The sequence below is a fragment of the Dermatophagoides pteronyssinus genome, unplaced genomic scaffold (genome assembly GCF_027571235.1).
Source record: "Dermatophagoides pteronyssinus isolate colony J.1.1.1.1 unplaced genomic scaffold, Derpt_VIB-CSIC_2022.12 sq0028, whole genome shotgun sequence".
In the NCBI taxonomy this organism is placed as follows: Eukaryota; Metazoa; Arthropoda; class Arachnida; order Sarcoptiformes; family Pyroglyphidae; genus Dermatophagoides; species Dermatophagoides pteronyssinus.
In genome coordinates this window covers 206,846-219,569 of record NW_027461552.1, presented here as the reverse complement: position 1 = coordinate 219,569, position 12,724 = coordinate 206,846, and the positions used below count along the sequence as shown (strand labels likewise).

The following is a 12,724-nucleotide window of genomic DNA, read 5'->3' as shown; positions in this document are numbered from 1 at the left end:
CTAATGGAGAGGTCATTTAAATGTCATCGCATTCATTAATTTTCTGTTTTGTTTTTTGTTTAACCTCTTCTATTTCAAATAATGATGATGGGGAAATTCGGAAAATGAAAAAAAATACCCGAATAGATTTGAATCCGAAATTTGTACATCAAAAAAAAAGTCGATAATATTCTTTGATTATGCAGAAAAAAATGTTGATGAAAACATTTAGCAAAAGAAAAAACTAATTATAAAGATATTAAAAGATTTAAATAACATTTTTTCTTTACAATAATTCTTTTATAATTTGAATCGTTCACAAGTTGTCATTCATAATGATCATCGACAATGAAACAAAAAACAAAACAACAACTCAAAAGTATTCAACCGGCTGAACAATTTAACTGTTAAGCAATTATTAATTCGTCATTATGTCTTGTGTGTTTCGTATGTAAAAAAAAAAATAATATCAATTCCATCTATGTTGTTCATCATTTCAATATTCGTTTCTATAAATGGCTGAATCAACCGACCAATAAGAAAAAAACAAGAAAACAGACAACTTCAATGAAGTTCAAGGACTGTTTTTTTTTCTGGTACAATCATTACCAAATTCGTGTGCGAAAATCATCATAATCATAATCATCTACAAATGAATTATAACCTCAAGAAAATTGTAAACTAAAATTAAATCATCAACAGAAACATGGTTGTGAAAAAAATAGTAACAAAAGTTAAAAAATCATTATCATCCATTTGTATTTCTCTCTTTTTTTTCACTAAAACAAAAATCTCACGTAACTCGATCATCAAGTGACAATAATTAAAAATTGAAAAAAAAAAGAAAATTAAATTGAAAACTTGATTAAAATGCTTTATTTTTGTAAATTATTCTCAAAGAATGTAATAAAATTTCGGAAAAAAAATTGAGAAACTGAAAAAACTAAATGACTTTCAAAGCATCAGAATAGAAGATAAATAAAATTAAAATGCACACAAACCTCTTTCCTCGACCAACTTTATCGAGTTCAACATGTCGGAAATCATAAATGGATGGCATTATGAGTTGTTTTGTTTTGTTTGTTTGTTTGACAACGATATAATAAGTGTGTGTGGATAAATTTTAGTAGAACAAAAAAAAAACAATCGCAATTCGATAAAAAACAAAGATTGATGGTGAGAATGAGAAAGATGAATCGATCGATGCAGTATATATGAGGAATTTATAATAATAATAAAAAATTTAAAGGTAAAGTAATAAAAAAAAACTATGATGAGGAATTTGGCAGTCCGGTTCAAATGATGGTACAAGTGGGCAATTGAAAATATAATAGTCGACAACAAACAAAAATATATTTGAAATATCAAGATAGGAGATGATTTGAATATTGAATAAAACAACACTCGAATCACAAATAATACAGAAACATAAACAAAATTACACGAATAACGGTGCAACAAAAATTGGCCAAAAATACAAATGATGAGAATAAATAATTAATCAATTAATTTTTTTTCGATAAAAAGAACAATAGATCAAAATCTTTGAGAAAAAAACCGATTGAATTATTATTAATGATTGATGATGATCAACACTTTAATTTGATCATTTGATAAAAACCGGCAAAATGAATAGAAAATAAAAACTAGTCGATCCTGAACAATGAATGAAACGAACCGAACCGTATAAGAATCAACAATGAAATGAATCTATTTTGTTAATCATCGTATTCAATTTATATCAGGCGTCTGGTTTTGGCGTTTTTTTTCTGGTGTGGTTGTTGTTGTTGCTGTTCGGTCTCTCTTAACAACATGAATCTTGTTTCTGTTCATTTTACACATTATGAAATGCTTCATATCTTTTTTTCTCTCTTCTTCCTTCTTATTATCGAATATAAACTATTCAAAATAATAGCAGCTAGCGGTACATGAGATCGAATCAAGTACATCACATACAGAAAAAAATTAAATGAAAATCCAACTATTCACATTACGAATAGGGAAATATAAAAAAGCAAAATATCCAACCAAACAAAAAAAGAGAGAATCATTACACAGATACACATGAAACATTGATCGGATACTGAACCATACAAGGATGGTTGAATGAATCAATGAATGAATGAGAGAAATATAGTCTGCATGTATTTTATAGAGATATCCCAAACAAACAAACAAACAACTAGCAGTACGTTGCTCCCAAACACAAATATATATAGCGAATGATCCTTAAATTATCATTATATTAGGCTTTTTTCAAAAATAAGAAAAAAATGAACCATCAAATGGATGTGTGAAGAGTATGAGATACTCTTCAGGAAAAAAAAATCAAAACTAAAAAAAGCTGTTGCATTTTGTTTTTGCTGTCGCCAATAATTATGATCGCAATCGAGAGCAAAAATATGAAAATTACCAAAATTATTGAATTTTATTTGTTAGCAAGAAAAAATAACGATCCAAGTAAATTGATATTGGTATGAAATTCAAAAAACAAAAAATTGTTGTTGGGCGTTACAAAACTCATTAAAGAAAGGATGGATATTTATATTTTTTTTATTAGTTCATTTGAAAAATAACAAGAAATTTGAAACCACAAAAGTTTGTTTTTTTTTCATTGTATTCTTTATTCGATATACACACAATGTTGATGAATATCATCCAAAGAATCGTATTTATCATCATCATCATTTTATAATGATAGGTAATATGAAACTTATAACCATCATTATGGTTAATTTATTAGGAGACAAATTCATTTTATTATTAGTTGTTGTTTTTTTTGATTCATTTGAATATGAATATATAGTATCTATTCTTCAATTGTATAAATAGATAAAGCCATATAAATTTATGATTTGTATCATCTCCAAAAAAAAACAACAGCATTGAACAGAAACATTTAATTCAAGTGAAATTTATACATAACCACAACTAATGGGATTCCAATTAAGTATCCAAAAATAAAAATATAATGTATATTCTACGCCCATTCATGATGATATTTTTACAAATATAATCGGAAACCATATACGAAGACCACACTGAATTTTTTTTTTATTATTAGAGAATGTTTTCGTGCGTGCATTTTTGTTTTTGTTTTGTTTGTTTGATCCCAGGGACATCATGCAACACACACACACCCAACACAAACATTGTAATCATTGAATTAGACAAAAGAATCATCTGTTTGGGTTTATGTTTTTTTGAGTCTGGTTGTTATTGCAATGTTGGTCAAGATATTTACACAAATATAACAACAGGAACCTAATTTTCAGAGGTCAATAATAACAATAGCCTTAACAGTAGGGAAATTATTTGGAAAAAATTGTGTGTGTGTGTGTGTTTGTTTCATTGATTATTGTTTGAAATTTCGGGTCAAAAATTGTTGAGTACGTATGTATACAAAAACCGCATAAAAGGAAAGTTGATATAAACACATACGCACATCATTGAATAAAGCGAGAGAGTGAAAATTCTACAAACACACATTGTATTCAAAACTATAGGATTGTAAGTACTAGAAATGCATACAGAATATAAATATGAGAGAGTAAGAGACAAATAAACAAATCCCTAAACCAGAAAATTCTATACAATGAAAAAAAACCATTCATTTTTGTTTTGTTTTGTTTAAGTCAAAAATTGAACCAAATATTTATCGAGGGGAAAATAAACCATCTGGTTTTCATATTTTTTTTTCTGAAAATTTTTTTTGAAAAAAATGGTTTATTTTTCAATGGAATAAGGGAAAAGAAATTCTAAATAAAATTCGTGTGTATGTTGTGTGTGTTGGTTGGTTGAATGATTCTCAAATTACCAATTAATATATCAAAGTAATGATTCATAGTTAGTTACATATATTAGACTATGGGGAATAATTTTTTTGTTCAGAAAAACCTAGCCGGGATTATTTGATTCAGTTTTTTTTTGTGAAAAAGAACATTATTGAAAAGCAAAACCAATGTCATGATTCGATACTCATGAATAATTCTATATATTTTTCAATAAATTTTTTTCCCCAATAAGTACTATGGAAAAATCTAAATTATTTAATAAATGGAAAACATGATGCAACAAAACAAAACAAAAAATGAATGAATGAAATAGAATGAACAGAAACATAAGAGATTATTTATCTAAAGCACCTATTTTACAAAAAAATGACCAATATCGATACAAGTTTTGTGTGATGAAAATATATAGTTTCCGAATGTTACTGAATAAAATCCTGACTCACGGTTTCTATCAACATGATGTGGGTGTGGGTGAAGAAGATTATTTTTACCCCATTAGTTTTTCTACCAATCACCCAATGTATTCATTAGGTAAATCCTAACAAGTTGTATAACACGATTTTTTTTTGTAACTCTAATAATGAAATAACCGTGATCACTTGGCTAATTTATTAATTCATTTATGAATTAACCGAAATGTATGAAAATCGGTAATGAAAAATAGAATTTAAAATCTTTTTTCTTATTTATTTCATTAATTATGATCGATGAATAATCTTCACGATTGTAATATTACTTGCCAAAAAAAATGTGTTTTATGAATTAAATTTTAAATGTAATTATAATTATAATTTGATCAAATCCATAATTGAACATAATGATCATTATTATTTAGATATTGAATTAAACATTGATAATGTAATGAAATTAGTATCATAAAGGGTGAGAAAATGATTTTTTTTGGAAGCAACATCATATTAGCATCATTATGATCAATAGCTAATAGTGAGCAATCAACTAATGATAAAAAATCCTTTTTCTTTTGATGATTTATCATGATGTGAAGAAAAATATTATTCAATCGTTTTTTTAAGTTTTGTGAACAAGAGTCTTGACTTGAATTTACTAACTAATATACACAATCACACATAAACATTCTAAACACGAATTGTATGGATAAATATTAACAAAGTAATTGAACCATTCAAATATTATGGCCTAAAATATTTTTTCTGATACTTGATATTGTGAATGAAGAACAAATATTACTGTGATCATCATCATCATGTTGTATCATCATCTCCTTGAAATATTTAAACATATTCACAGATATCACAAACAAAGGGTGAGAATTCCGAAAGAAATGGTCAATTGAATATAAACAGAGAACAAACTTATTACGGAAATCAGACAGATCTATCATGGTTTTCCAAAAAAGGAGCATAAGAAGGCCTTTCACACAATATCACATATATTATTATCAATATTAAAAAAGGATTCCTGTTGGTTTCGGACAATTACTGAGCTTAAACGATCAAACAATCATAAGGAAAATAATCCTTGATTGATGGATTTAATTACGAATAAAATATCATCATTATTATTATTACTGTTGGCAAGAACAAAAGATTTTAAATTGTTTATTGAATTTAATCATCTTGAAATTTTTGATCTATTGAAAAAAAATAAATATTCTTTATTTATTTCAACAAATAATCCTTTTTTAATTTGAAAACTGGGCAAAGACCGAAATAAAAATCCATCATTCAAAATTGCCCACACATATAATGATCAAAAAAATTTTATTTATTGTTAAAGTGATTGTTGGTTGACAGATTTATGTTCACCATTTTATTGATGTTGATTGTTGACAAAATAAATTAAAATATGTTCATGATCTTATAATCTTATTGCTATTTGCGAAAAAATAACGGATTTTTTTTGATGATAAAATGAAGAAAAAAAACTTTCCAATAAATTTGTTTTTCGTCTTTTCGTCATCATAACAGTGATAACCTTTGACGATGAACTGTGAACGTTGGACGTTGGAATCCATAAAAGTGACCATACGAATTTTTTCGGAAAATTTTCCGAAAATTGATCATTTCGATTATAATGCAAAAAATATTGATTTGTATGAGATGGATTTTTCAAATAATGATTCCTGTCGGGTCAAATCATTCGAATCAATTATTTTGTATTGTTTCAAATCATTTGATTATTATCATTATAATGGTAAACAGCAGTGGCAGCAGGTCAATAAAATGGACAAGTAAAATATTTTAGCATCCATACACATCATCCAATCAAAAAAGTATATATCTTAAGGGGGTTGTCAATCAAATCATTACATATTTTTTCAAAAGACAGCTATCAAAATTTTCGATTCGTGATTCAACTCAATTCCAATAATAAAAATGATAATGTTCTTTTTTTGTTGTTGCCTTCAAATCATTTCACCCTGTTTGTTTGAATGGTGAATGAACAAACAAACAAATCCGAAAAAACATAGAGATTACTTTTTTCCCTTTTAGTTTGATTTCCTATCAAACTGAAAATATTTTCAATTTCTAAAAACAGTCATAAGATTATGAAATGAAGATAAAATTTTCAGTGAAAAAAAAATCTCCAAAGAAAAATGAAACTTTTTTTCCCGAAAAAAGCATTTTCATTTGTTTGCCATTTTCTAGTAACTACTAGTTTTGGTTGTTGTGTGTGATAGCAAAATTCTGTTGACATGACATGAATACGAATAGTAATACGAATAAAAAAAGGCAATTGTAATTCTGCCAAGAATAATTACGTAATAGTCACATCACACATATACGACAACAACAGTAGTAGTAAAAGTGCGGATTTTTTTTACAAATCAAATCGTTTTCAACATGGAAACAAACGAAAAAATTTCATTCTATTTCCCTGTTAAAATCTGAATCATTTTATTTCTAATTCTTACCAACTATGATGATGATATATTCAAAATATATGCGGAAATAATTATTATCATCATTATTATTTGGTGAAGAAAAAACTTTTGGAAAATAATTCTTTTCCTTATATTTTCAGAAAAAAATGAATATTTTTTTTCCTGTTAATGAATGGCAAAGACTAAACAACATAAAAATATGTTGACAAGGCATCTCCAAAAAAACAAACAAACAAACAAAATGATGATAATAAAACATGTAAGATTTTGAAATGACAAAAATATCATGAATTCGTCAAAAATGAATCTGAAAATGACGAATTTCGAAAATAAAACGAATGATTCAACATTTGAATAGTTTTGTGTTGAGAAATCAAAATGTCATCACCAAAATTTTGATGATTTTATTTTGTTGTTTTGGCATTATTCTTTATCGAAAAAGAAATGAAATTAACCATATATATTTGGAATATCGTTATAATGTAAGAAACGAAAACCAAGATAGACAGCAATATATGCATCGACTGCAAGAATCATAAAAATAAGTTTTTTTGTTTTGCATTGCAAACTTGTAATACCATATTCCAGAAAAAAAAACAAAAATAGAATAAAAACCAATGAATTTTCAGCAATTGCGTCGAATGATCCACACCCGAACAAATTATTTTATTTATTATGGAACAATTTATGTGACAATGGAAAAGGGAAAAAAACTTATTTTGTAACAGACCAAATGGACGTCTGGATTTTTTTTTCACTGTGACGAATGAGTTAGAGACAGAGAGAAAAAAATGATGGAAAATACAGCATTGCAGTTATTGGTGGTAAGAGAATGACAAATGGCATAGCTATTAAATGAGTACATATATGGTTATGGATCATTGATATGGATGTTGATAATAGTAATAATGAACCAGGAAATATCATCAAAGATGATCATAAAAAAACAGAATTGATTTCCATCTAGGATGATCTGAAATTTAAAAAAAGACAATGATATTTAGTGTTCAAAATATTCGATGGAATGGTCAGATTCTATATGACAGAATTTTTCGAACGCCCAAAAAAGACATTATCATTTTTTCTTGGGAGCAATTGCAACAAAAAGTTACAATCTATCTGAAAAAAACTCATTTGGTAAAGAATCAAGTAGTCAAAAAGAAAAAACTAGAAACAATAAAGAAAGGTTCATTCATCCTTTTGCAAAATTTAACATTAAGTACAAAAAGAAACTTAAAAGGGAAAAATAAGAAAAGTGGATAAGAAAAAAAAAATCTCAAAAATGTACAAAAAAAACGATGAATAATCTAATAACATAAAAAAGTAAAACACTGACTGGCTGGCTGGCTGGCTGGCTGGCTGGCTGGCTGAGACGAAACACTTTTTTCTATTTCAATGCGCATGCTCGAAAAATGGATGGCTTGCATTTTTTATTTATAAGGATCTTTTGATTTTTACATAAACAAATGGCTGGCTTGCATTGGACTTGGCCTTATGACTAAGCTAGACTTCGTCTACTTAGTGGACGAAGCCAATGGCCAATGGCTTGCAATGCTAGTGGAAAATAATCAATTAACTGAACCAAGACAAAAAGACAACAACATCAAGATAATTAGAATCATTTCATTGTCATAGATATTAACCAAAATGACAGCAATATCGTGATCAAAGTTTTTTACGCTTATCAAATACTGATGCGGAAATGAATTGATAACAAAATAAAACAAAACAAACAAAAATTATTAAAATTCATCTATCTTCATTTATTTATTTTAAAAATATTGGTCAAAAATCACTTTCTATCTTGCTATATAGCATTAATGAACAATTTGTTCAATTATCATTGGTCATTTATTATTTCAATCTTATTACAAAACAGTTCAATGTCCGTTTGACGTTGGAATCAAAATGTTTCAAGTTATCAAGGCGGTAACACGGTATTTAAATAAGATTTATACAGATATTCTTGTTTGTCATTTAAATTTTTGTTTCCAATAAAAATCTTTTCATCGATAACGATTAATTTATCTACAAAAAAAATAACTAAAACGGATTTTGAATCAAATGACCGTAAATCACACCATATCATCATAAATAATCAATTTGATTCGACTCAGAATCTGTAGTGAATCTTCCGGATTCCGGATCAAAAATCCATTAGTCTGTTTGTATATGTTGAATATTTAATATTAATAAAAGAAAATAGAACAATGTTACATTGACCAAAATTGTTGTATTGTTGTCAATCCAACAAAGATCTACACCAACCCAAATACATTGAAAACAATAATGTCAATTAGAAGATAATTTATTCCAAATGGATTAAATAGGAACAAAACAACAATAACAATAATAACAAAAGAAAAAGAGAAGGTGAAATTACGATTATTTTATGTCTATTGTTTTTTTATATTGATAGATAAATATAAAGAAAAAGATTGAATCAAATAATGTTTTCAATATTATTATTTTTGCTACATGCTGTGAATATTTATATAAATTACGTAAATTGTGAATAGAAAAAAAGATTCAAATATATGTTATGAGAAATACAATCGGATGATGTAAATGAATGTCGGCTAAAAAAAAATTCAATACAAGAAGCAAATGATTGAATTCATTTGGATTGGATTGGTCAAAATTTTTGTTTCGGCCCCTTTTATATACGATTTTTATTAATCAGATTATATTGTCAAAAGAAATATTTATTCAAAATAAAAACAAAACAAAACAAAAAAACGGAAAAAAACTTAACATTATTCACATTATCTATCTAAAGCAGCAGTATAGTGGTGTTAGTGAAACATGAATTATTCCACGGTTCATATGGCCATGATGCTGATGTAGGCGCAAAAAAGCAACAACAACATATTTTTCCATTTTTTTACATGGATAATTTATTCATTTATGTTAAATCTAAACGATGCAAACAAATGAATCTTTTCCACTCGATAGAAGAAAGAAAGAAAAAAAAATGAATAACGATTGCAAAAATTTTTATTAGCGTTATTTGTTTTTACATATTTCGGGCATTGAACAGTGTAGAAAGAATCGTCATTAATAATATTAATAGATAAAAAACAGAATTTATTGAAATCATAACATGTAACTAAGATTCAGACCGCAATAAAAATGAAATTTATTTCTAGCATAAGAAAACTAACCAGATAGAACAGTTGAATGATTGGAAACCACAAAATTAATGAAACGTTTAAAATAATTTGGATCTAAATCAAAATAAATGAAAAACAAAATCATGAATGAAATTGATCGGACATGATTGAATGGAGAAAGAAACAAAAAACAAAATCCAATCCATTTATATCTTTGTATAGATTATTATCCTAAGAACAAACACAGACAACAGAAATCGAAATGTAGTTTATAAAAATAATTCTGGAAACAGATGGGGATAAACTTCTATTAAAGATCACAACATCTTTATGCCGCCATCATTGAATCATATTTCAATTATCCGAAAAGGAAACCAATTTCCGTTAAATAATGATCATCTTGAATGAAGGAACATCCAACATTTTCCACTGAACGTAATTAGTATCATCATCATACATCAACAACAACCATGGTAATATAAGCATTGTTTTATTTTCCTACCGATTTCAGTTATTCAACAAAAAAATATTGTTATGAATGAAACGAATTAAATTCAACATAATTCAGAATCAGATATAAAAATAAAATTCAAAAGAAATAAACCGGCTATGGTTAAATTGGAGTCATCGATAAGTAAATTGAAAACAGAACAACAAAAGAAAAATTATCTTTTCTAGACAAACTAATTGACGCTTTAATCATTGTAATCATCATCAGCATAAAAAGGGGCCATCGACGAAAAAAAATGGATGAAGTCAGTTAAAAGGTATTTTTCTTTGTAAAAAAGGAAAGATTTTCAACAGTATACGCTTTAAAAAGAAAATATTTGAAAAGAATTCATCAGAAAAAATTGGCCATGCTTGTCTTGTCATAACAAGGATGAGAAATTTTCAATTATTGAAAAAAAACAAAGATAATAATGAATTCGAATCAAGGAATCAAAAATGAAATGACAATTTATGTAATGGAATGAAAGTTATAAATGAACATCAATATAGGAGAATAGAAAAAACAGGCATCATTCGTCAGCAATGCTGGTTAAAACTTTTTATTTTTCATTTCGACAGGTCAAATAATAAGTGAATGTATAGCTTTAGAAACGAAACTCACAATCGATTGATTGGTAGATCGATTTGGTCGATAATATCGACATACCGACGTTATGTTGAACACACACATACAGATAGATTTTGATAATCAATCGACATAGCAATTTGTCGAATGAAAATAAAAAATCCATTCAAATGGAGATATTGATGGACGAAATTGGTTGTAATTTTTTCTTATCATTTCGGTATCCATCAAATTCATGTACCTTATATCATAAACCAATGATTGGATTTATACTTTGTAGTGAAAGGATTGTCGAAGACAAATTTAACCATTGAGCTATACAAGTTAATGATAGTAATTTTTCATATTACCCTTTCCTATCCTATTGTATAATGATTGAGATTTGTATTTCTGTGTATGTACTCTAGTTTAAAAAAATTGGTAGATTGATTGATCTCAATCATCATCATCAAATAACAAATCGATCAGTCATTATCAATTGCTTTACCAAATAGAATAATAAAGAAATAAACAACAAAAATTATCTATTTTCCAATTCAAAAAAACAAACTTAACAAGCTATTTCCAATGTATTGGATTTTGCATTGTGTGTGTAAAGAATGAAAATTTTAGTAACTGAAAAAAATAGAATAAATGTATCATCAAAAAAATAGAATGATAAAATATGTGGAAACTAACTGAAACAAATTGAAGGTTAGAATGATCGAAACGTCATAATCATAATTGTAAGTCAAATATCGATTGATTATTTTTTCATCTGTATATGCTGCAAGAAAAGCAAACTTCTAATCCATCAATTCATATGAATCAAATGAGAAAAAAAATGCATTGACATTTTGAGATCAATTCTAAATATAAAACATATATAAACAAACATTAAATAGGCTAACACAAACAAATTATTGATTGTGAATGAATAGACAACTAAATATCCATTGTCAATTTTTGCGATTGTAGGCAAATGGAATAAACTTTTGTTTAGGGAAAGTTCGATAGAGATGACAAATTATTATTTATGAAAACACATAATAATTGAGTGATTGTGAGCTACCATAATCAAGTTTTACAAAACTGAATCTAAATAAAAATACCACATAATAATCAGCAGCCAATAATGAATTCTAATGAATCTCAACACAAAATTGATTTTTTCTATCATTTGAAAAAACCGGATAACTTTCACTGTATACCAGGGACGTTAATTTCTCAACATACACACAGTTTCATTAACGTTATTTTAACAATAACAAAAATTTGTAATGATTTTATTCACTATTATCATCATCATCGACATAAATAATAGAAGAAAAAGAAACATTACTATCATAATCGTTCAGGACAACAACAAGCAACAGGTAGATGATTGAAATCGAAAATCAAAAAAAAAAAAACAACGACGATAAAAGGGACCAAAACAAGGTGTGCAATGAATACTGATAGACGAAAAAAAAATCTACCGATATAAAAATCTATTTTTAAGATCAACGATAAAAACGACAAGCAACGGGCAAAAAAAATTAGCTATTTTTTTTGACAAGAAAAAATTTATGACAATCATTTATTCACAACAATCAAAGATCAATGAATACATATGGAAAAATCTAGGATTTTAATGATATGGCAAAAAAAAATAACATCAGAAAACAACAAATGAATGCATATATTTTGATGATCACATCAACAATGTCATCATTATCATCTCAGGTGAATATTAGAGCAAATTGTAATGATGATGATCACTATCAATTTAGTAAGATGGATTTTTTAAATATATTATACCTGGCTGAAGATTATATTAACACAACACACACACACACACACAAAAACTTGCACAGTAGTTTCAATTCAGGTATCATTATTAATAAATCGACATATCAATGTATTTTTGGACATCATC

The 12,724-nt window shown here is 26.9% G+C and overlaps 1 protein-coding gene across 2 annotated transcripts in view; it reads right to left on the bottom strand.

Annotated features, from left to right (window-relative positions):
* LOC113791781 (uncharacterized) overlaps positions 1-12,724 on the bottom strand; it is a 49,180-nt gene that overhangs the window by 13,209 nt on the left and 23,247 nt on the right. The window contains exon 1 of one of the 2 annotated variants that reach the window (XM_027341606.2): positions 981-1,687. The exons of the other annotated variant lie outside the window; for it this stretch is intronic. Within the exon in view, the coding sequence (XP_027197407.1) occupies positions 981-1,039 (59 nt within the window). The 5' untranslated portion in view covers positions 1,040-1,687. Of the gene's footprint in view, positions 1-980; positions 1,688-12,724 lie in introns of those variants that run through there. 2 annotated transcript variants of the gene reach the window in all.